The 24,502-nt window shown below is 38.6% G+C and overlaps 1 protein-coding gene across 3 annotated transcripts in view; it reads left to right on the top strand.

Annotated features, from left to right (window-relative positions):
• The first annotated feature begins 1,057 nt into the window (after positions 1-1,057).
• FBXL4 (F-box and leucine rich repeat protein 4) overlaps positions 1,058-24,502 on the top strand; it is an 82,553-nt gene continuing 59,108 nt past the window's right edge. For all 3 annotated transcript variants that reach the window (XM_042939421.1, XM_042939420.1, XM_042939422.1), the window contains exons 1-3: positions 1,058-1,176; positions 18,610-18,727; positions 19,383-19,966. In XM_042939421.1, the coding sequence (XP_042795355.1) occupies positions 19,455-19,966 (512 nt within the window). In that variant the 5' untranslated portion in view covers positions 1,058-1,176; positions 18,610-18,727; positions 19,383-19,454. The remainder of the gene's footprint in view (positions 1,177-18,609; positions 18,728-19,382; positions 19,967-24,502) is intronic.

Here is a 24,502-nt window from a genome sequence, read left to right as displayed (position 1 = left end):
TCCCATTAACTTGACAGTTTGTTCAGGTGTTTTGTAGGCTTTCCTGGTTTTTCTGATGTTTCAAGGTCAGACTGGGTTTATGACTTTTGAGGAAGAATATCATGGAGATGAAGTACCCCTTTCTCATCACAGCATATCAGGGTGCATGCTAGAACTTGATTTATCACTGATGCTAATTTTCATCTGGCCAAGATAGTGTTTACCAGGTTTCTCCACAATAAAGCTTTTTTCTCCCTTCCATATTCTTTGGAAGCAAGTCACTAAGCTGCCCACACTCAAAAGAGACTGAAAATTATACTTAAATTCTTTTTTAAAATGTCTAGTTTTGCATACAATTTTTACCACATATATCAGCTCAGTTCATATACTTTATAAATAAATATCTTTATTTTTCCTCTTTAGGAGCAATTAAATAGTAACGAGTAAGCATCTCTTCAGTATTCAAGGTTTTTCCATCTTAATAAAACCTTGTAACGAGATCAATATAATGCAAACTTTAAAAAAGTGGTATTGTATCTACTGAAAATAAAAGTAACCGAGTAAGGGAGATGTGAGAGCATCTCGTTCATGAGAGGTAATGGTCACAGTTTCCAAATGTTGTGAGGGAAATGAGTTTGCAGGACGGATTTGTATCTGGGGCAGAAGAGGTTTGCAAATTTGGTGAATTATGCCTCTAGAGCGCCTGTAATTTATTTTCCGCTTTTGCTCTGAGGACCTTACCACCCCTAGGCATCACCTGACCCACCAACTCTGGACTGCAAAAGCCCTAGCAGGAGTACACTACAGATGGCAGGCTGGCGCGAGGAAGGGATTACTCCTGCAGCGAATTTAAACCACTGCCTGCTGGGGAGTAACTGGGCGATTTATAGGGCAAGACTGAGTCTGGGAAGTCTGTAGGAAGCTCCTCCCCTCAGCCTAGGACAAGGCGGTCCAGACTCCGCGCAGCGTCTCAGGCCAGAGCGGCGCCCCACCTCTCCCCTAGCTCCGCCCCTTCCCCGTCTCGGCCCCGCCCCTCCTCGTGGCCTTCGCGTCTTCCTTCCGGGTCGCGCTGGGCCGCGCTCGCCGCCGCCGCGCCGCAGCGCGGGACTCTGGGAGCCGCCCCCGCGCCGGTGTCTCCCGGTGCCGCCTGGGTCGCTGGTGAAGCCCACGGCGCGCACCTCTCCCGGACCCTACAGGGTACGGCCCTTCCTTTACTTCTTCCTCCTGCGGGTCTCCGTCTTCCTCCTTCGGCGCTGGGGCGGGGCCGGGCCAGGGCGGAGCGCCGCGCTTCGGGGAGCCTGGGCGCAGGGCAGAGGTCCCCACCGATCGCCCCTCCCCTGAAGCCCGCGTCGCGCTGCGGAGCTTGCTGGGCACCTGTGAATGGCTTACGTGCCTTGGGTGCTGCTTCTCTGTCCCGCTCTGTCTGCAAGACGTGAGGCGTGCCGGCGTTCACCCTGCCTAGGGTTGTTTACACCGCGGTGTCCCTGGGCCGTGCTGACCCAGCAGCCACCCCGTCGGCCACCTGCCCGGCTGTGTACTTGTTGCTCTTGTGCGTGTTGCCTTGACTTCCCTCTGGCATCGATGGTTTTTGACTAATCAGGCCCATGTCTTCAGGGCTGCCACAAGATACCGGCAGTTTCTATGTTTAGGGGTGTCCTTAGAGTGTCGTGTTGACTTTAACCACCCACTGGGCTTCCTTGTCAACCTGTTTACAATGGGAGTGATTTTGGATTGCCTTGATGGTTCCCAAATGCTTATCGTCACATAGCCTCAAGAGGCCGTCACTGATTGAAATATATACGGATAAATAGAAAGTTAAGGTGATATAAACCTGTGGTCAGGTAGTGGCGTTGACAGGATACCGTGTTTGGCGTTATGCCGTGGAGGACTGACTCTACGCCAGGGGCTGTGATCTTGCTTGTTCCAATTTGGTTGAGGACACAAGCTGCCTTTACTGCTGCCTGGCCTGTATTCCTTGGTATCAGGCACATTTTATCCTTAAAAAGCTCACCTAATGCGTCTGTAGATCTGTACTGCATATTGTAGCTGTTGGTTAAGTAAAGGGACATTTTCCTAATACATCATCAACTATCCTATAGTCCTTTATTAGATACTAAGTTATTGGGAGAAAGAGACGGTGTACTGGTCTTCCTAGTGGCAGTGTGCATCACCCTATGGTAGGAACTCTCTTATTTCTCATTGAATTGGATTCTTCTTTTCATGCTTCTTTTCTGAGTGCCAACTTCTTACACTGTCTCAAATGTTGGCTTTTCTGAACCTTCAATTTCCTGCACTTCTCTTCTGTTACTGACTTGAAAAGCAGGGAGGTCAACTCAATGTAAAATGGTTAATTTCTTCTTTATAATGCTGTGATCTAGTGATGCAATTATAGTACTCTGTACGTGGCATCTTAAAATATTGCTAACTGCTTATCTTTTACTTTGAACATGGTCAGTTAGCAAAAACTGCCCCTTTGTTCTTTGCTCTCTTAGTCTCTGCCTTAATTTTCCTAGGATCAACATTCTGTCTTAAGGAGCTAACTTTGCTGCCCTCTTAGACCTTTTGCCACATGAGGGGTGTGTGTGTGTGTGTGTGTGTGTGTGTGTGTATGTATGTATTCACCTCTGTTTTTTTCTAGTACTTTTTTAATGTTTGTTTATTTTTGAGAGAGCACCTACAGGTTCTTGTGTAGGAGGGATAAAGAGAGGGAGAGAGAGAATCCCAAGCAGGCTCCTGTGTTATCGGCACAGAGCCAAAGGCCAGGCTTCATCTTACAAATTGTGAGATCACAACCTGAGCTGAAATGAAGAGCAGGCGCTTGACTGAGCCAAGCAGGTGCCCCTCTTTAAGTACCGTTAATGATCTTATTCTTCCCATCTATAAATCTTTAACCTACCTCAAGAATATTTTCATGTGAGAAAAGAAGTAGGGCGCTTTCCCCCACCCAAAATTGTTAGCCAGTGATCCCATCTTTATTTGTGGGATTCTGTTTTTTCCTACTGATAACAAATACTCCATTTATCCAAGGCCTTAATTCTTGTGTATTCTTAGGATGTTTTCTGAACTGTTGTTCAGTGATCTCTGGCTTCTTGTGCTGATACCGTGCTGCTTTTCTTATTCTAGCTTTATAATGTGTTTAATATTTAGTGATTAAAATAGTGTCTGGTATGTTGTAGGCCACTAAATATTTTTGGAATGATGACACTTGGTAGGGGTAACTTGATTTCCTTGTTACTCCTCTCTGCCCCCCCCCCCCCCCCCTTAAAGTCTCTTGTCTATTCTTGAAATTATTTTTTAGCTAGACTTTTTCATGGTGAGTTGAATTATTAACCATTGTTAGATAATAAATCCCTTTTCTTGGTACCTCAGAACTCGCCATGTAGAGTTGCTCCTCAGAGTTGTAGGTAGAAAAGCAGCTGTTCAAAATCCTCCTGTCTCTAGACTTTGCATTATGTTATTTACCAGTAAGTGTAGTGTGTCTTGTCAGCTATGACTCAGGACTTTCTCTACCTGGTTTCAGCAGCTCTGAGGGATAAGTGCCGATAAAAGTGATACCCAGGACAGCCCCATGTCCATTTGTATTTTACCATCCCAACTGGACATCTTAAATGTAATGAATTTTCAAGTGCTGCTGTAATAGATCCTCAGAAACTTTATTAGATTATAAAATAAATATATACATTCTTCAAAAAAAGTCAAGTAATACAGAAGTAGCCAGAGGAGAAAGTGAAAGTGTTGTGTGCCCACCTACCCCATAACTCCATTTCCCAGAGATCATCATTATTTAATTATTTGTTCTCTCTCCTTCCGGACGTTAAAAATACATATGTATAAGTCTACATTTATTTCATAAATGGCACTGTAATATATATATATATATATATATATATATATATATATATATATATATATAATTTTCTATAATTTCCAGCTAGTAATAATTGATGAGCATCTTTCTATGTCACTGCATTTAACATTATCTTTTTAAAGTCTTTTTGGTATTTCAGTGTAGGAATAACCTAAAATTTATTTAACTGATCCCCCTGTTGATATTTAAGCTATTGCAAATTTATTTCTATCAGAGACAAACTGCAGGGATCATTTTTGTATGTATATGTTTATTTGCACTTTTGTTTATTTCCTTCGTGTAAATGCTTAGATAAGCAACTGCTGGGTCAAAGGCTGTATACATTTTAAATTATGATAGATTGTCATATTGCTCTTCAAAAGGTATTGGAAGAGTAAATTTATATACTTTATAAGAATGCTGCTGCTACCATATCATTGCCAAGATTTGTCACAGATCTGAGATTTTACCCTATTTGCAAAACCAACAGTTTCATGGATACTGGCAGAAGACACGAGACTCCTGGGCCAGAGACAAAGCACAGCAACAGCAGTAACCAGAGTATCATCGTTTTCTTGTGCTTCCTTGAACCCCAGTTTCTGTGGGGTGATGTGATAAGGACTAGGTGACTCTAGCACACACAGTAGATTGCATTATAGGACAGGAAGCCTGAGTGTAGGAAACCTGAATCTTTCATTATGGGCTGCAAGTAAACTTGCTTAATCTTTGCCCTACAGAGAGGCATTATATTTATTTTGCTGGTTAATAAACAAACCTGCCCTCTGCTCCAAAGGGAAACCTCTCTTTACCATGGACGTTTGCTATGTAGACATCCTTGAAAAAATAATCTGGAACAGAGGCCATCAGTGCCTCTGCTTATAAGACCTACAGAAACATGAGAGACCTGTGAAGAATTGTCTCAAAACATAGCTGCTAAGATGATACCATCATTTTTACTTTTTTTTACATTTTAGTAATTTTATGGATGAAAAATGCTATTTTTTTACTCTTAATTTTTATATTTCTTTGCTTATTGGTGGAGTTAAATATCTATAAATGTTTACTGATCATTTGTATTCTTTTGTAACTTACATGTTCTTCCTCTTTGCTTAGTTTTCTGTTGAAGTATTTCTGTTTTTCTTAGTGGTTTGTAATAGTTCTTTACATGTTGTGGCTCTTAGTGACTTGGTATACCATTTGATAATATTTTTTTTTCATAGTCTATATTCTTTTAATGTTTCTGGGAACTTTTGCTATATATACATTTTTATAGTATTTATGTTGTCAGTTCTATTATTCTCTTCATGACCTCTGAATTTCTACCCCAAGATTATTAAGATACTTTGTACATATTCTCTTAATTGGATATTTTGTATCATAAATTTAGATTAAGAAATAGTTGCTATGTTAATATCCTAAATTCACTTTTCTAAATACCTGGATATTTTTCTAAAACATTTATTTTCATAAGCCATCCTTTCCCTGTTGTTTTCATTTGACACATTTATTATGTTATATTATTTTTTCTTCAAAATTGACAAATTAGTAAGTAAAATATGTTGGTTTCCTACTGTGACTACGAATGTGGTTGAATTTATCCTATGTGTAATCGCTTGGATTTTAATCTTAACAAAATACAAAATATCCTTTTTTCCTTGTTTAATGATTTTTTTTGCCTTGAAGTCTATACTGTCTGATATTACTGTTGGCATCTCTGTCAGTTTTGTGTGTGCCAGATCTATATTGCCCATGTTTAATTTTAATCAGCCTACATCATTTTGCTTTACTTGCCTCTCTTGTAAACCTCAGACATCATATAGCTGGTCGTTTCTTTCTCCAGTCTTTCCCCTGTCTTAAACTGAAAGTCTGTAAAAGAATAATTATAGATTCACATGCAATGATAAGAAACAATATAGAGAAATGCCTATGTACACTTCACCTAGTTTCCTCCTGTGGTGCATCTTGCATAACTAAAGTATAATAGTACACCTAGGAAATTGACATTGGTACAATCTACAGACCTCATCTAGATTTCATAACTTTCACGTGCTCTCTTGGGTGTGTTTGCATTTAATTCTCTGTAGTTTCATATAGATCTTGTGACCACCACCATAGTCAAAATACAGAACAGTTCCATTACAAAGATTCCTTGTGCAAAGGCTTTATCTTTTCATAGGAAAATTTAACCTATTCATATTTATCTTTTTTCTTCTCCCTTGCAAGTTTGGAAATTATAAAACCATCTATATAACTGTTTCCCTTATACTTCCTTTTAATAATATGAGACTGTGACTCCTTGCCTTCCCTACATTCTTAGTTTTATTGACTTGATTTCTTTTTTATATTACTTGTTTTTCCCCAACTGTCCTTTTCACCTTCACCAGTACTGTATCTGTAATGATTCGAATTTGACTATAAAGTCACTAGTGACTTGAATATTATGTCTTTCCCTTTTAAAAATATTTATTTTAACTCTTGTTTTTTGATTGGAATACTTTTTAAAGACTGTTTTTAAGGAGAGTTATGGGAAGTATGTTTGCATGTCGAGAAATATTTTTCATTTTGTTCTTTGTTTTTCTGTGTGAATAAGAGTTTAAGTACATTTTTTTTCTTTAGAATTTCTGAAATATTACATTATATTCTAGCATGTACTTGAATTTTCATCAGCTTCAGTCTCTTGAATCCATTTTATATAGGCATTAGGTTTCTTGCATTTGTATTCCAAGTCACTTATCATTTTTTCATTTAAATTTTTAACTTTAGCCACCATGTTTTTAATTTCAAAGACCTTAACATTTTTAAAAAATTAGTTCTACTTGTTTTATGAATCCCATACTCTATTAATCCACACGAAAGATAACAACTGTTATTTGACAGTATTCTTCTATCATTTATTAACTTTTATTGGAGACCATTTGTTCTAATTGCCCAACTTGTTTCCTGGTCTTTAAGATGGCTAATTCTACTCATATCTATAAATGCAGATCCATGTTGACTGATTTGTACCTGGTTGCGAATCTCTGTGGTCATGAAGGTCACTGTTCACTCTTCTGCACAGGTAGTTTCCTAAAGCCAGGTGGGTGGTAGGGGCTCTGTGATGCCGCTTTGTGCTAGACATAATGAATGGGCAGGACATGCCAACTAATAGGTATCTTTCAGGGTATGCTGGTCAAGAAGAGGCCAATAAAGTAGGGCTCCCATAAACAAGCCGGTATGGGGATATTAAATCTCCAGTTTGACTTTCTTTTGGTCCAAAACAAAGACTGAAATCGAAAGCACACAGAACAGTTCCATTACCCTACGAATTCCTTTGTGAGGGCCGTTTGTAATCATTGGAGTCAACCCCTGTCTTTTCCCCTAACTCTCTGGCAACCACTGACCTGTTTGTCTTCCCTATGGTTTTGCTTTTTCCTAGAGTGTCTTATAAATGAGGTTATACAGTATGTAGCCTTTCAGTGTGGCTTCTTTCACTTACAAAATCATTTTAAGATTCATCTGTGCTAGTGGCTGAATCAATGGTTCATTCCTTTTTATTACTGAGTAATATTTCATTGTATGGATAGTTGTTTAATCTTTCATCTGTTGAGGGATATCTTGGAGTGATTATGAATAAATATATAAACATTTGTGTACAGATTTTTGTCTGAAAATAGGTTTTAATACACTTGAATAAATAAAGTAGGAGTGAGATTGCTAGATGTTTTGGTGAGGGTATGTTGAACTTTATTATAAACTGCCAAAGTTTTCCAAAGTGGCTATACCACTTTGCATTCCCACCGGCAATGTTTGCAGCATCCAATTTGGTATCATCTTAAAATTTCATTAATCTATAATTAACTGTTCCCAGGTTTAAGATATTAAATACTATCTGTCCCAGGGTTTACCTTTTTGAAATTATGCTTGACATTGCTCTTATGTAAAATGTTTGCTAGGATACACAAAAATATGCAATAAAAGAAGAAAATGATAGATTGGACTTAATAAAAATGGAAAACTTTTCTCTTTACAAGATATTATCAAATAGATGAAAAGCCAGGCACAGACTGGGAGAAAGTGTTTGCAAAACACATCTGATAAAAAAAACTTGTATCTAGAATGTATAAAGAACTCTTACAACTCAATAATATGACACCAAGAAAACCTGATTTTAAAAATGGACAAATTAGACATCTCACTAAAGAAGATACAAATGGCAAATAAAGATATAAAAAAATGTTCCACGTCATTAAAACAAGATATTTCCACCCACCCACTGGAATGGCTACAGACTGACAACATTACCTACTGATGAAGGTGTGGAACAACTAGAATTGTCACACACTGCTGGTGGAAATGTAAACTGCTGCAGCCATTTTAGAAACATTTTGGCACAACAAAACGAAATGTTTATCAGCAGGTGACAGGATATGTCCACATAATGGGTATGATTCAGCAGTAAAGGGGAACAAACTGCTGATACACATAATAACAGGGATAAATCTTAAAGATAGGCTGTGCCAGATAAACTAAACAGAATACAGATATATTATTTCACTTATGTAATTCTAGAATAAAGGACAATCTGACTTACAGTGATAGGAAGCAGATTATTTTTTATCTGGTGCAGGAAGTGGATGGGATGGGACACCTGAGTGGCTCACTCAGTTAAGCATCCGACTCTTGATTTTGGCTCAGGTCATGATCTCGCAGTTTGTTAGTTCAAGCCCTGCATCGGGCTCTGTGCTGACAGTGCACAACCTGCTTGGGATTCTCTCTCCCTCTCTCTCTGCCCCTCTCCTGCTCGTGTGCGTGTACATGTACTTGCACCCTCTTGCACTCTCTCTCAAAATAAATAAGTAAACTTAAAAAAAAAAAAAAGGAAGTGGATGGATGATTGGAAGGGGGCACCAAGGAACTTTTGTGCTGAATGGAAACATTCTATATTTCAGTTCTGGAAATGATTACATTGGTATGTGTCTTTGTCAAAACTCATTAAACTATACTCTGAGCCTGGGTGGCTCAGTTGGTTAAGCGTCCGACTTCGTCCCAGGTCATTTTCTCAAAGTTCGTGAGTTCGAGCCCTGCATTGGCCTCTGTGCTGACAGCTCAGCACCTGGAGCCTGCTTGGGATTCTGGGTCTCCCTCTCTCTCTGCCCCTCCCCCATTCGTGCTCTGTCTCTGTGTGTCTCTCTCTCCCTCTCTCAAAAATAAATAAACATTATGGGGCGCCTGGGTGGCTCAGTCGGTTAAGTGTCCGACTTCGGCTCAGGTCATGATCTCACGGTCCGTGGGTTCGAGCCCCGCGTCGGGCTCTGTGCTGACAGCTGAGAGCCTGGAGCCTGTTTCAGATTCTGTGTCTCCTTCTCTCTGTGACCCTCCCCCGTTCATGCTCTGTCTCTCTCTGTCTCAAAAATAAATAAACGTTAAAAAAAAAATTAAAAAAAAAATAAATAAACATTAAAAAAATTAAAAACAAAAACTATACACTTAAAGTGGAGTACTTTTTTTGGAATGTAAATTGCACACCAAAGTTAATTTAACAGTACTATACCATTTTAGTTAGTTGGTCTTTTTGCAAGAATGGCTAGAAGTGACATATCTATGATCTTGTAGTTGGATTTTTGTTAGGGAGGCTAAGTATAAATGTAATATATTTCTGTTAGGTAAAATGCTCTTTGTTTTACTGTACAAAAATGTACAGTTAGTATTTGGCTAAAGTAAATTCAATATAATGTATGGTCTTAAGAGCTAGAAAGATTTTTTCTGGCTTCAGTGAGTCTATTAAAATTGCCCTTAACCAGATATTCCAAATATTTTAGACTTTAGTTAAATGTACATTGTGTATCTGCCAAAGGTTTAGGGTTATTTTCCCACTCAGATGGTTTATTCTTACCCATTATTAACAATGAAGAAAACGGTAAAATATAGATAATATAGCATGGTGGTATCTGTACCTAAGGTACTTTATGTATCATATCTGTGTTTTTAGGAACATGTCCTTCCTTGTCACTTTTTTTTTTTTAACTTTAACTCAGTTTATTGACACAGTAACACAGCACACTTGCCTCCCTGACACCCCCACTCCCCTCACCCAATCTAGAGCTTTCCCCCTTCCTCCCCTGTTAGAATGAGCTGTTCAGTGAAGACAGAAAAGGGCAGGCCACTTCTACACCCCCAGTCCCACCTTTAAGCCCTACGGGGCAGGGTCTCAGGCACTACTCAGAATCTGTAGAGAGAGAGTAGGGGCAGTCAGCACTATGCAGGGCCAGGCAGAGGCATCCAGCCCCTAAGAGCAGATTCCCACACAACCCCCAGGTTCCTCTTCCTCTCTGCTCTTTGTGACCCTAGGAAGGGGACATGTTGGGGCCTGGGCCTGCAGCCGGGAGCAAGAACTCCTGACTCTGATTTGCAAATTGGGAGTTTGGCTAATGTTTTAAGGCCTAGGGCCCTGGCACCCTCAAGAAAGCCCTGGTGGTGGGAGTGAACTTCAGTGCCCCTGTTTAAAATGTATTGATAACATTAAAGAGATTAAGCCGGCTTAACCAAATGCCAGAATAACCCTAAACTGTAAAGAAGGAGGGGATCAGACCTGGTTTCTCCAGGCCAGACACAAAACTTTTGTTTTGTTTGCTTTTTTTTTTTAAAAAACAAAACAAAACAAAACATTGACTCCTTAATTCCTTTCTCTTGCTACTAAAGAATGGTCATGAAGTATTTCATAAATTGAGATTTGGTTGTTAAAGTATAGGAAAGAAAGAGAGAGAAAACATTCTGCAAAACTAACCATGATCAGTTTCTAGTTTAAATTGATTCTAAATCTTATCCCTTGTTTTCTGACAGGTTTATTTGTAATTTGACTTCCTCTGTACTTCTTGCTTAGTCCTCACCGATCATTCATCACCTCAGCAGAAGTTTTGAAATGCTACGTTTTGTAGTTTTGAGTGCTACTTTGATTCCCAGAAGAGAAAGAAGTACTGTTTGTCTTTGGTTTTCAGGATTTTTCCTCCACCTTTAGATTTTTCTTTCTCAGTGGTTCCCCTGCCTTCTTTTGCTCTAGATTTTCAAGAATCTTTGAAGCTGGATAGGAGGCTCTATTTTCCCAGTTCCTACGCTTGGTTCAGTTAAGAACTCTACACATTTATTCTATATTGGGGCCTTGTTGGATAAAAACTAATCAGAGTAAAAGTGTTTTAACTAGAGGAAGATTTACTTAGAGGAAGGGAGAGGCACATTAGGTAGTAATATTCCGTCTCCGGTAGTCTCCTTGCTGACAGTGTTACATTATTTTAATATAGTACATTGTAATGTAAATAATTATGGTGAAGACAGAGGGCTGCTTTGCCTCGGTCTGTGCTCCTTCGTAGCTCATCTAATACCAGAACTGTATCAACTTGTCTTTTTACCCTTGCTCTTTTTTATTGTTGCCTTTCTCAGCTTGTCTGTGCCCTCTTGCTCCTAGGTTATCACTTTTTCTAAGAATTTACTTTTCATTCATAGTTTTTCCAGTTCTTAATCATCCTCCGGTCTTTAACATAGATTTGGAGTGCTAAAAAAAAAAAAAAAAAAAAAAAAAAAACTTCATTGTATTTGAGAAAATAGTTTCCTTTTACCTTTCCAATCATCTCTTTCATGAATCTTTCTTTAATTTCAATCAGTTTCTTTGTAGCCAAGGTCAAGTCTCTTTTATGGGTTCTGGGGCTGCTTTTGTACTAACAGAGGTTACTACTTTTTTACATTCTCTTTGAAAAGTAAAATTTCAATATGTATACTGTTCCTTATTGGATGGCTTCAAAGAAGGTCCTACATTTGATTCTTACCTATTGTGTTTCGGTTTTTATTATCCATTTTTTCCCCTCTTTTGCTCTGTATCAAGGTATGGAGCTCCTTTTGCTTCATTTTTCCATCTATGTGTTCTTACCTTGAGTCTCTGGCTTCATTTCTGTGTTTATTTTAATTCTGTCCAGCCATCTCCTGTGCCGGTCTTCAAAAAACAGAACAAGTGATTCTTGAGCATATATTGGCATGTGCTAGGCCCTAACAGTGTAGTTACCATTCAGTGACATCTCAGAACTTGAGGAATTCATTGTCTGGGAGGGCAGAAAAAATGTCTCACCATGTAAGAAATGACCCAGAAAATGTAAGAGCAGAGAAACAGTGAGTGAGCTGACGGACCCTAACAGATGAATAAGGGTGTGCCAAGTGGGGGAAGAACAGGGGCATTCCAGAGCAGCCCAGCCTCAGTGGAAGACTTGAAGACGCTGAGGTGTTCAAGCCCAGGTGTGGTGAGGGCCAGGCGGATGTTCTTCGGCAAGAGTGGTGAGTGTGTAGAAGCGGAAGGGAGGGGGAGAAGACTGGTGCACAGGTAGGTGGAGCATTCTGGAGTATTTTATCAGAAAGTCAGCCCTTGTTCAGTGGTACCTCTGTATATTTGAGGATGAAGAGGAAGAAGCCCCGGGGAGAAGTGCTCCAACAAGAGGAGGAGATATAAGAGCATGTGATGGCAGAGAAGCCTGGAGGGGGCAGGCCAGGAAAGAGGGCTGCTTAGGAGGGGCAGCTGCTGCCCTGAATTCAAATCTGATTCCATCCATTCTTCTTGACCGATATGTTCCTGCATGTGCCCGTGTCTTGATTGCAAGACACCTCTCCTCAAAAGCGCGTCTCTTGGTCCGTTTCAGCAGGATTCAGAAATGATACCATTTCATGTTTGGCCTTTCTTCTTGATACCTTACCACATTATGCACTCTTACATTTTGGTATGTTGCTGCGGAGCGGCCCCGACCCTCGTTTTCCCCCAGCTCTTCTCGGGCACGTCTCCGCGGGCCGCTCTGCGGAGGTACCGTGATGGGAATTGCCTTCAGTGTCTGGCCGTGCCTTGTTGCCCGTCCTCTTTCCTTTTCCCGGATCTTTTCACTTGACGCGGAGAATCCTCCTTGAGTTTTCAACTTGTCTCTAGCTTCTTGCCTCCCACTGTGAACCTAGCCTTGGCGTGGTCCTGGCTGCGGTTCCTTCTGATTGCCTCCTTTTGTTTATTGTATGAAAAGCCCTTTCCATCCCTCCTCTTCCCCGTGCCGGAGCTCTAGCCGCCTTCTCTGCAGCGCCTGCCATCCTGCTTCTCTCCGCCTCATCGACTCCCCATCTCACTTCAAATCTCAGTAGAAAACATATGTTCTCCCTTGTCTACACCTCTTAATTTCTCTTCTCCACTGTTACTGCTTTCTCTGCAATTGTATTATTTAACTTTGTTAAGCATTTTAGAATATGAAAGATGTAGTTGAAAATAAAGTTGTATTATAATAAAATCATGTCGTGTAAAGCACGTTGTTTCCCAAGGAGTATGAGAGTCTCAGGATAGAAGTTCAAATGGCTGTCGTTCTGTATTCCTTGATTGTGCTAGTAGAAAAGTTCCATGTGTTGTGGAGAATTTCTCACCTCCTAGCCATTGTTGGCGAGTAATTGGATTAAATGACTAACAAGATAACAATCACCCTATTTCTAATTCTGACTTGTTAAGTGGAAAATAATATTTGTATATGTTGTAAGAGTTTTAAAAATTAAAGGTGCATTTTGAATGAACCAGAAAAGAAAATGCCTCTCAAAAGGTATATTTTATAATCATCCTTTTGGACCAGTTTAGTGTAACAGACTAATATTTATTTATTTGAACCAGGTGGGAAAAGTCATTTTGCCTTTGAATCCCATTCTCCCCATAAAATAGAGTTATTGTATCTTTTGCATTTGGTTCATTGCCCATTGGGATATTCATTGGTTATCACAAATTGCCTCCATGCCTTGGCTAAAGTCCAGACAGTACGTAGACAATTTGGACTTAAGCATTGGCCATTGCCGTCCACATGAGTCCTGAGACTATGGCTCCAATCCCCTTTTCAGCAGCATTTGCCAGGGAAAAGTAGAGTGAGCTAGCCTTTCTTCTCCATATGTTCTTCCCCAGCCGCCCCAAACATTTTGATGTGTCATCTGAGTGATTGGAAAGGAGTTTAGAATCAATGAAGGGTGTTAACAATGGGTTTGCACATTTCCTTTTTTATTTCAATGCCTTGTTTATTTTCAAAAAGCAGGTTTTAACTTTATTACATTTTTCTGAATAGTACTGCTGGAAAAGAATAAATATATTTGCTTTTTCCGTGTACTATACACTGCTTTTCCTTCTTTCAAAAATTTCTTTTGTCATTTTTAGCTTTATCTTAAAAAATAACAATTATTGTTATTCGTGGTTGGAAAAAATAAAGCATCCATTTACATTTCTCTTCTACTCTGCAGAAGTTTGAATACATAATACATATATTTACAGTTTATAACTCACTTTTACATATGTTGCTTCAATGTAAAATTTTACTCTAACACAGCTTTAAAATGATATTGCTCATATGGCACTCTTGCTGCTTTTGATATTATCCCATATTCTGTAGTAGTAAAAGCTAGCTGGGAAACAAAGTTTGTGGCTGAGTATGTCAAATAGAATTTGGCTATCCCAATTTGTCTCCATCTTTTTGCCCAGAATAATTGTGAAAGTTCACATGAATGATGATAATCTTATTTTGAAGATGTATCTTTGGTTTTATGAAATTTTTACTTTCTGATAAGTGCAGTTTTATAAAGAAAGTGAAAGAAACTTATTCGAAGCAGTTTACAGACTGTGGAGTGAGAAGTGATGTCCAAAGATTATAAAGCCAGACCCATCCGTCCACCTTGCAGGTGGCCTACCTGTCACGCTCATGAAGATTTCCAGGAATAAAACTTGCAGTCTTCCAGTTGTCTGTCACTTGAGTTGGATACTTACAAATTGTTCTTTATTTCCTAAATTTCATTTTGCAGTTTATTTTACTCTTTTTCTTTTAAGAGACAGAAGGACCAAATAAATTCTTTGGGAAATTACCCCTGTTGATTTACCTAGGAGCGTATTTTGGAATGAAGTGTATATGATCAAAGAGCTGTATCATTTTAAATTTTGGCATTAAATATTTGAGATTTGTGCATTTGTAAATTTTTTCTTTGCAACAGATTTATACTTGTGGTAGGTGAAATATTTGAATAAAGAAGTGCATACTAGATAATTTTTTTTCCCACACTGATAACATGACCTATACTTTAGCACTTGGTGTTACATTTTCTGAGGTGAATCCAAATTGTCGATTCCTGGTACATCAACTCTAGGGACATGTGCTGCAGACCCACCTTATTTATTTTAATACATGTTTTGTTACTCTTCTCCAGAAATTGTCTTGTTCAGATTGTTCTATTATTTCTTGTTCTTGGAGTGCAAGTTCCTCCACTTAGTGAGTCTGCCTACTGACTGTCCTTCATCGTGGTTCATTTTGTCTTGTAGTCTGTGAGTTTTTACTGTGCCGTATCTTTAGTAAGGGTTTAGTCTGTCCTGTGTCGTGGAAGCATCCCCGCAGAGAGGTTTCCCATCTACCCCTATCAGCTTCTAAAGTTTTACCAGCTCAGGACTACTTTTTTTTGTTTTTTTTGGGGGAGGGGGGGCTTAGGGATGGGGTAGCGTGAATTTAGGCCCATGCTTTTTGGCTTAGGGATGAAGGTAGTGTGAATTTAGGCCCATGCTCTTTATGAGGCATGATATATGCCTAATAGGGTCTGATTTCCCTCTAGCAACTTTTCTCCATTGCCTAAATTGGTGTCCTATCTTCTTAAGCTTCTTGGCCATTGAGCTAAGTTTTTATATACCTGGTTTCCCAGATAGGATGATCTTTCCTAATGTTTGGCTTTATGAAGATCTTCCAGAGGTCACCTCTGGCTTGAAATAACCTTCCTGCATGGGTGTTAGAAAGTCCCCTAATAACCAATAAGGCCTGTAACTGGTTCCGAGAGTTGTATTAGCTTCAGCGCCTGCTGTGTGCTGTTTGTTTCTCACAGCTGTGGATTTTCCTCACTTGTTTCAAGCTCAGTTCTTTCATTACTGTTTTACTGGTTATATTTCAGTGTGTTTGCATCTGGCTGGGATTAAGAGGCACAAGAATGCTGTTATATAATTTTAAATTATTTTAGACTTTTATAGTGTTTTTTGTTTGCCCATCACCTTTCTGTCAACACGACAGTATTTTGTACCTACCATGTTCTTCGTACTTTGAGAAATGAAGATCTTTGGCTGGATTCCCTCCTTCAAGAAACTTAGTTTTAGTGTAAACCCTTGTGGAGCTAAGGTATATATCTGATACCAAGGTGGTGTCAGAGACTAAACATAGTGAGTAAAGTGGCTGGAAAAGGAATGATAGAGGCAGACAGACCTAGAGTAATACAGTGTTTAGAGGTTGACTGAGTTTACTGGGTTAGACAAATAGATGTGGGTCTAGCTTGAGGAGAACCTTGGAAGGTCAAACTGAAGAACTTAGATTATGTCTTATAGGTAAGAAAAAAATTATTGAAGGCTTTTGAGTGGCAGGGACATTTAATGTATTAGTCTTAGTGTTAAAGTTTTGAAAGGCTCACCCATCACTCTACTGAAGAAAAGTTATGTTTTCTTAGGAGAAGTTAAACTTCTGTTAAACTTCTAAACCTTAGGTACAGGCATGAGTATATTTGAATTCCTTGTTTGTGTAGACCAGAGGTACCTACTCAACGTGGACAGAGGTTAAGCCTGTGTTACAAACTAATGAAGTTGGCTGGGAATAATGGCAGCTGCCTGGAGAGTATAGAGCTCTTCTAACAGGGGGTCCTCTTGATTTTTTAAGGGTTACAACCTAGTCAGACTTTTAAAAAGTACTATTTGAGTATGGTATTGGCACAAATATAGACATATAGATCAATGGAAACAGAAAAGAGATCCCAGAATAGACAGCCCATGCTTATATGATCAATTAATCTATGACAAAAGAGACAAGACTCTACAATGGGGAGTAAACAGTCTCTTCAATAAATGCTGCTGGGAAAACTGGACATCTACATGTAAAGGAATGAAACTGGACCACTTTCTAACAGCATACACAAAATGGATTAAAGACCTAAATATGAGACCTGAAACCATAAAAATCCTAGAAGTGAACCTAGATAGTAGTTTCTTTGACATTGGTTAGAGCAACATTTTTCTACATGTGTCTCCAAAAGCAGAAATAAACCATTGGAGCTACATCAAAATAAAAAGCTTTTGCACAGCAAAGGAAATAGTCGACAAGGCAAAAAGGCATCCTACTGAATGGAAGAAAATATTTCAAATCATATATCCAGTAAGGGGTTAATATCCAAAATACATAAAGAACTCATGCAACTCAATACCAAAAAAACAAAAAAAAACAAAAAAACCAGTCTGATTAAAAAGTGGGTAGAGGACCTGAATAGTCACTTTTTCAAAGAAGACATACAGATGGCCAACAGACACATGAAAAGATGCTCAGCATCACTAATCATGAGGGAAATGCAAATCAAAACCACAATGATATATCACCTTACACTTGTCAGAATGGCTAAAATCAAAAAGACAGGAAATAACAAGTGTTGGTGAGGATAGGAGAAAAAGGAACCCTCACGCACTGTTGGTGGGAATCTAATTGGTATAGCCGCTGTGGAAAACAGTATGGAGTTTCCTCATAAAATAAAAAATAGAAATATGATCCAATAATTCTACTACTGGCTATTTACCTAATGAAAATAGAAACACTAACACAAAAAGATACATTCACCTCTGTGTTCTTTGTAGCATTATTTATAATAGCCAAGATATGGAAGCAACTTAAGTGTCCATTAATAGATGAATAGATAAAGAAGATGTGGTGTGTGTGTGTATGTATGCACACACACAGGAATATTATATGGCCATAAAAAAGGATGAGATCTTGTCATGTGACAACACAGATGGACCTAGATGGTATTACACTCATTGAAATAAGTGAGACAGAGAAAGACAAATACCATGTGACTTCACTTATGTGTGGAACCTAAAAGCACAAATGAATAAACAGCATCAGACCTATAAATACAGAGAACACTGTAAGTTGCCAGAGGGAAGGGGGTTGATGGATGGGCTAACTGGGTGAAGGGGAGTGGGAGATACAGGCTTGCAGTTATGGTATGAATAAGTGATGGGAATAAAAGGCACAGCATAGGGAATATAGTCAGTGATATTGTTATAGCATTATATGGTGACAGATGGTAGCTACACTTGGGGTGAGCACAGTATAAGTGTATATAGTATATTGTAGAGATGCTGAATCACTATGTTTTACATATGAGCCTAATGTAACATTACGTATCAATTATAATCAGACTTTTAAAAAAATAAAAATAAACAATGAGATAAAAAGTACTGTTTGGTCCCCATAACATGTGTCTGCCCACATACTTTGACCCGTAAGCTATAGGTTTGTAGCGTTGATATAGAAAGGGGTCATTATATTTTTAATACATTCTGTCATGAAATTTTGGTTTTTCATTAAAATTTTTTTTTAATGCTTATTTATTTTTGAGAGGCAGAGCATGAGCAGGGAAGACTAGAGAGAGGGAGACCAAGAATTCGAAGCAGGCTCCAGGCTCTGAACTGTCAGCACAGAGCCTGTCTTGGGGCTCAAACCCATGAACCACAAGATCATGACCTGAACCGAAGTCGGACACCTAACCGACTGAGCCACCCAGGTGCTCTTGTCATGAAATTTTAAATAAATTATTCAGAATTGTCCACAAGATTCAGAAACATGTAACCTGTTCAGTTAGAAAGTTCTATATCAAATAAATAGCTGTTTATGTTTATCTGTCTAAAAGATGATCTATAATCTTTTTGGGTTATTTGACTTCCTAAATTGGAAATAAAAGTATCTTCTAAAACTCTTATCTTATAGGTAAAAGAATGTGACATTTCAACATTTGAACCTGAAATCAGCATGCAATTTTCAAGGCACATGGATGAATGCCAACTTTTACATTTCCTGTGTGTATCCTGTGACCATTCTCTCTGGGGTGAGTGATTTCTAAGAGTGTCTGGCAGCTAACCAGATGCCAGCCAGCCATGGATTGCCCTAACAAATACTGCTAAGAGTTATAAATTAAACACTGTCTGGTGATCTGTGAGGTGTAAGGCAGTTAATTTAGTTGGTCTGGATTAACTGTCAGCTCCAGAAAACTATATTCCCATAATGTGAAATCTGTACTTAGTATGTTTGGAGGTAAGTAATAATTAACAATAGGGAATCATTTGTTAAAATGTAAAATTAAAAAATGCCTTAAGGTTCTTTCAGATTCACAGCAGTGTTTTAGTGGTTCACCGTATATTTTAAATAATTTTAATTTTAAAAGTTCAAGGATTTTAGTATTTTTTGAAAGATAGAACTTTGTATGAAATGGAGTTTTTTGGATCATATATACCTTCCATTGCCTTATAATATCAGTTTTGCTTCCCACATAGCATAGAATTATATACATTTTCAATATTTAGGTTTCTTAAAAATATATTTGATAAGTTATGCCAGAGATTTCACATTTACAGTGAGTTTGCTTTTTCAGTTTCATTCTGGGAAATTAGATTGGGAAGAAAACCTAATTATTACCTTATCCATGCATTTTTCTGCTTATTTAAGTTATTTTACTTTACCAAGCCATTCATTTTTTTTTTTAGAACATCCTTCAAAGAGTTCATGCGTCTTACTGAGGACACCTGACCTTTTGAAGCTTCATAATTCACACCTAGATGTCACCAGTCTTTCCCATGTTAACCGTTCTGACTATGTTTTATTATATATGCCTTCGGCGCCGAGCCAGGACAGCTACAAGAGGAGAAATGATGAACAGCCATAGAACTATAGAATCAAACAGCCGGACTTCCCCTCTCCACGCAGAGGTGGTCCAGTATGCCAAAGAAGTAGTGGATTTCAGTTCCCATTATGGAAGTGAGAACAGTATGTCCTATACCATGTGGAATTTGGCAGGTGTACCAAATGTATTTCCAAGTTCTGGTGACTTCACTCAGACAGCCGTATTTCGAACTTACGGAACATGGTGGGATCAGTGTCCTAGTGCTTCCTTGCCATTCAAGAGGACGCCACCTAATTTTCAAAGCCAAGACTATGTGGAACTTACTTTTGAACAACAGGTGTATCCTACAGCCGTTCATGTTCTGGAAACCTATCATCCTGGAGCAGTCATTAGAATTCTGGCTTGTTCTGCAAATCCCTATTCCCCAATTCCACCGGCTGAAGTAAGGTAAGACTCAGTTTTTAATGACCAGATTTTATGGCTGGAAGGTTTTGGATGTTTTAATATTGGAGGTCTTTTTTTATTCTCAACTAATTTAAACAAATTGGATTAAAACAATTTTTTTTAATGTTTATTTATTTTTGAGAGAGAGAGAGACAGAGCTTGAGAGGGGAAGGGCCAGAGAGAGAGGGAGACACAGAATCTGAAGCAGGTTCCAGGCTCCGAGCTGTCAGCACAGAGCCCGATGCGGGGCTCGAACTCACGAACCATGAGATCATGACCTGAGCCGAAATCTGACGCTTAACAGACTGAGCCACCCAGGAGCCCCTAAACAAATTGGATTTTTAAAATTTTCCTTAGTTTTCTAATAGGGAAACAAAGATCACACATTTTAAGATATGATGAATTCTTTGTACCTATAACACCTTACACTGTAGCATTCATATGTCATGAGATTTGTGTGTCAATTTATTATAAACAAAAAAAGCATGATTTGAACTAATTGGGATGTGGGCCAATCTGAGAAGTTAGTAGGATATATGACCTGTAACATATTTAAGAAAAGTATCATATGATTGCTTTTACATACAGTGAGTAACTCAAAGTAGGCCTATAGAGTAATACTTAAGGTGGGGTATTGGGGGGATTAGCTTTAATATTAGGGGGATGTTTTTGTAACAAGCATATTCATTAAAAACATGTTGCTTTGAGAAATTCATGCATTCTTTCTAAAAGCCTATTTATATCAATTTGCATACCAGTGCCTCTCTTTTGTAGTTCAGCCTCCTGTGTTCTAAAAATATAATTATTTGGGGTGCCTGGGTGGCTCAGTCTGTTAAGCATCCGACTTCAGCTCAGGTCATGATCTCATGGATCATGAGTTCCAACCCTGCATCAGGCTCTGCGCTGATAGCTGGGAGCCTGGAGCCTGGTTCGGATTCTGTGTCTTCCTCTGTCTCTCTTCTCTTCCTCAGCTCACACTCTATCTCTCTCTCTCTCCCCTCTCTCTTACTCTCTCAAAAATAAACATTAAAAATTTTTTTAAATAAAATAAAATAAAAATATAATTATTTGACTAGGTAATATATTCGTACGGTTCAAGAATCTAAAAAGTACATAATGCAGTCTTGCATATATCCTGTTCTCCATGTGCCTAAGACCCATCCCTCCTCAAAGAAACCACTTTTATCCACTTACTTTTTCCAGAGTTTATGTGGATATAAGCAAAAACAAATATTTTACTTTCTTTTTTTTTTTTTTTTTTTTTTTTTTTTTAATATTTTACTTTCTTTATACACAAAATAAGCATACTATTCACATTGTCCTATACCATGTTTCATTTAATACTACATATTGTGTCTTTTCATATAAGTACGAAGAGAGAGAGGTTCCTTATTCTTTTCTATAGTTGCAAGTAATGCACAGTGTATATGTATCTCAACTTATTAACCAAACGCCTATTGATGGGAACTTAATTTTTCCATGCTTTTGCTATTTTGAGAATTAATGCAATGAATAACCTTGTCATGAATCACCTCACGTGTGCAAGTATGTCTGTGGGTTAAGTTCCCAAAAGAATTGCTGAGCCAAAGGTCTGTGTATTTGTAATTTTGATATATAGTGTGCCAAAATCTCTTCAAAGAGTCTGTTTATTTATATTCGTATTAGCAGTGTATGTGCATACGTGTTTTGTCAAAGCCTCACCTACAGAGTATGTTAATTTTAATATTTTTGCTAGTTTGGTAGGTGAAAATGTTATATAAACCTTAAGTTGGAATACTTTTATTATCTTCAAGCTTGAATATGTTTTCATGTTTAAAAGCCATTTAAATTTCCTTCTCCTTGAACTGTCTGATCATCTTATTTGCTCATTTTTCTATTACTTGTTGTTATCAGTTTTAAGATCTTTATATCACTTTATTAATTTGTTCATTAAACATTTATGTGTGTCTACCATGTGCTAAGCATTGTTTTGGGTATCGGGGATACCTCAGTGAACAATGAGCAAAATAGACAAAAAGCCCTGCCCTTTTGAGTGTATTCTAACTCCAGAGCAGTTTGTGGGCACCTGTTAAACAGTAAGACTCTAGCTGCCAGTGGAGGAGGAGTGGGGATAAGGATCAGTTACCACCTGCCACATTGCTTCCTTGAAGACCCTTGTCCCCTCAACTCTAAGGGAGTACCTCCCCGGTGTCAGGAAATAAATACAGCTCGAGCTGGAAACTGCTGGAATAATCTCTATTTGTTCTTTTCAGAATGACCTCGAAAATTCATTGTGAATAATACTACTGATAAATCTATTTTTTTTTTTTAAACACAAAACCAGCATCGTTCAATATACAGGTTTGATTTTTTTTCCCCCCTGAGGGAGAAGTCCTTTGGGAAGGATCCTTTCTTACATGAGAATTGTTTAATTGGACTCTGTCATTCTTTGTCTTTTTCCTACAAAGTTATCCCCTTTTTTCCTGAAAAGCTAAACAAATTTGGGAATGAGATCTATGAAACATGCAGTATCTTTAATCTAAAACATAATGTCTGCATAACTGATTTTGAGTGTAAATCATGCTCTTGGATTCCTAGCTGAGAGTTGGAGTGTGTGGTTGAGATTAAAGTGACGACTTTATTTATAGATATATCTCTAATTTGTTTAACTGAATTTTATCTTTATTCCATAGACAATACCCTTACATTTTAAGAGAAAAATAATTTAGCCAATATATATTATTGCAGAATAAAAAAGGACCTTTAAAATTTTACTGATTATGAAATCAATAGGTGTTTCATTGTTTAAAAAGACTTGTTATAAAATATCAAGAAAGAAAACATACAGGAAACAAGACCTCCACAATTCTCCCCAGACTCAGTAACTGTTAACATTTTGGTGAATTTCTTTAAACAGTCAGAAACATTGAACACCTTCTCTGCCAGTTCGCTGCTGCGAACAAAACAAAGAACCAGACAAACATGGCTCTTGTTCTCTGAGTTGTTGTAGGTCAGTCTGGAAGAAGGCCATAAGATCACAGGGAGCGTGTGTTGGTGGTGGGAAGACCTAATCTGTGGGGCTCAGAGAAGTTTTCCCTGAGGAAGTAACTTAACCGAGAGCCGAAGGTTGAGTGAGGCTTTAGTTTGGATGGGAGAGGTACAGAGAGAACCACACATGCAAAGGTGAAATCATGACATGAGATCTGGGTGTTTGAAGAACTTTCTGAAAAAGGTTCAAGAGTGCGGAGAATAAGCTAGTGAGGGGCCACAAGCGTGTAAGTGCCATTCTTAAGATCTAGCCTAGTGGTTTCCACACTTTGGGAATCGCAGGGCTCTTGGATCCAGTTTTCCAGAAGGAGACCTTCAAGACTGCTGTTATGCAAATGATTTGCTCTGGAAGTGCTCCTGGAGAAGCCAGGAGAGCTAGGGAGAGGAAGAAGTCAGGCAAGGAGGCGCTTTCACGTGAAGTCCCAGTCTGCCTGGAGGAAAAGTTATTAGGGAGGTGGGCTCTTATACTCCCCGCACCTGTCTTGGGCTGTGGCCAGGGGAGTGGGAAGGGGAATGGAAGTCTCTTAGGCACATGCTGCCCTCTGGATGGAGAGACTGTACTTTGAAGAAGGCTGCAGGTCGAGGCCCTTAGGAGCAAAGCAAGGAGATGTGGAAGGTGGGCACACAGAACTGACCAGGAGGTCTAAGTGGACTACAGGGAGAGAAAGCTGGCGGTCTTAAACTAGTAAACATAATAAAAATGATCATAAAAACTGATACAGATTGTCACATTATTTACTTTGCTAAGTAAGTACGCGTTAAAAACACAAACAAATGGAATACATCATTTGTCATCACCATCATGTCATAAAAGAAACCTCAGTTTATACTGAGAAATTAGCATGATCAGAATCTTAAAGAATGGTTGGCATTTTACATGTATATTTGTGCATATTTTTTAAATATGAAATTTATTGTCAAATTGGTTTCCATACAACACCCAGTGCTCATCCCAACAGGTGCCCTTAAATGCTCACCACCCACTTTCCCCTCCCTCCCACCCCCCATCAACCCTCAGTTTATTCTCAGTTTTTAAGAGTCTCTTATGGTCTGCCTCCTTCCCTGTCTAACTTTTTACCAATACATTCCTTATTTTTCACATTTATTCATGGAAATCTCCATCACACGCTGTTATTTGGGAACCACTGGACTCTACTACCTAGTATTTTAGTTGAGTACATGGTTTTATGCCTATCTTAAGAGTTAGCAAACAAGGGAGTGTGTTGGAGTCGTTCAGGAATTTGTTTGCAGGAAATGGACTTGTAGTCCCGGAACATTCAAAATTCAAAAGCAGTCTTTCCCCATTTCGTCTGGTTGATTTCTTTGTTCAGTGAATGAAGTAGATAAGTTACAGGTAGTTCTGTAAGATCTCAGAGTCTTCTGACTTCTTGCCTACTGCCCTATTAAGAGAAAAGAAAATAGGTACTACACAGTGTCCTGGTCCTGGGGATAAGATCTTACTGGATGCTTGTGTAAGAGTCAGAAAAAGGCTAGTACAGGGTTACACATTGG

The sequence above is a fragment of the Panthera leo genome, chromosome B2 (assembly GCF_018350215.1).
Source record: "Panthera leo isolate Ple1 chromosome B2, P.leo_Ple1_pat1.1, whole genome shotgun sequence".
In the NCBI taxonomy this organism is placed as follows: domain Eukaryota; kingdom Metazoa; phylum Chordata; class Mammalia; order Carnivora; family Felidae; genus Panthera; species Panthera leo.
Note: the sequence above shows the minus strand (reverse complement) of the source record. Positions and strands in the feature narration are given on the sequence as shown.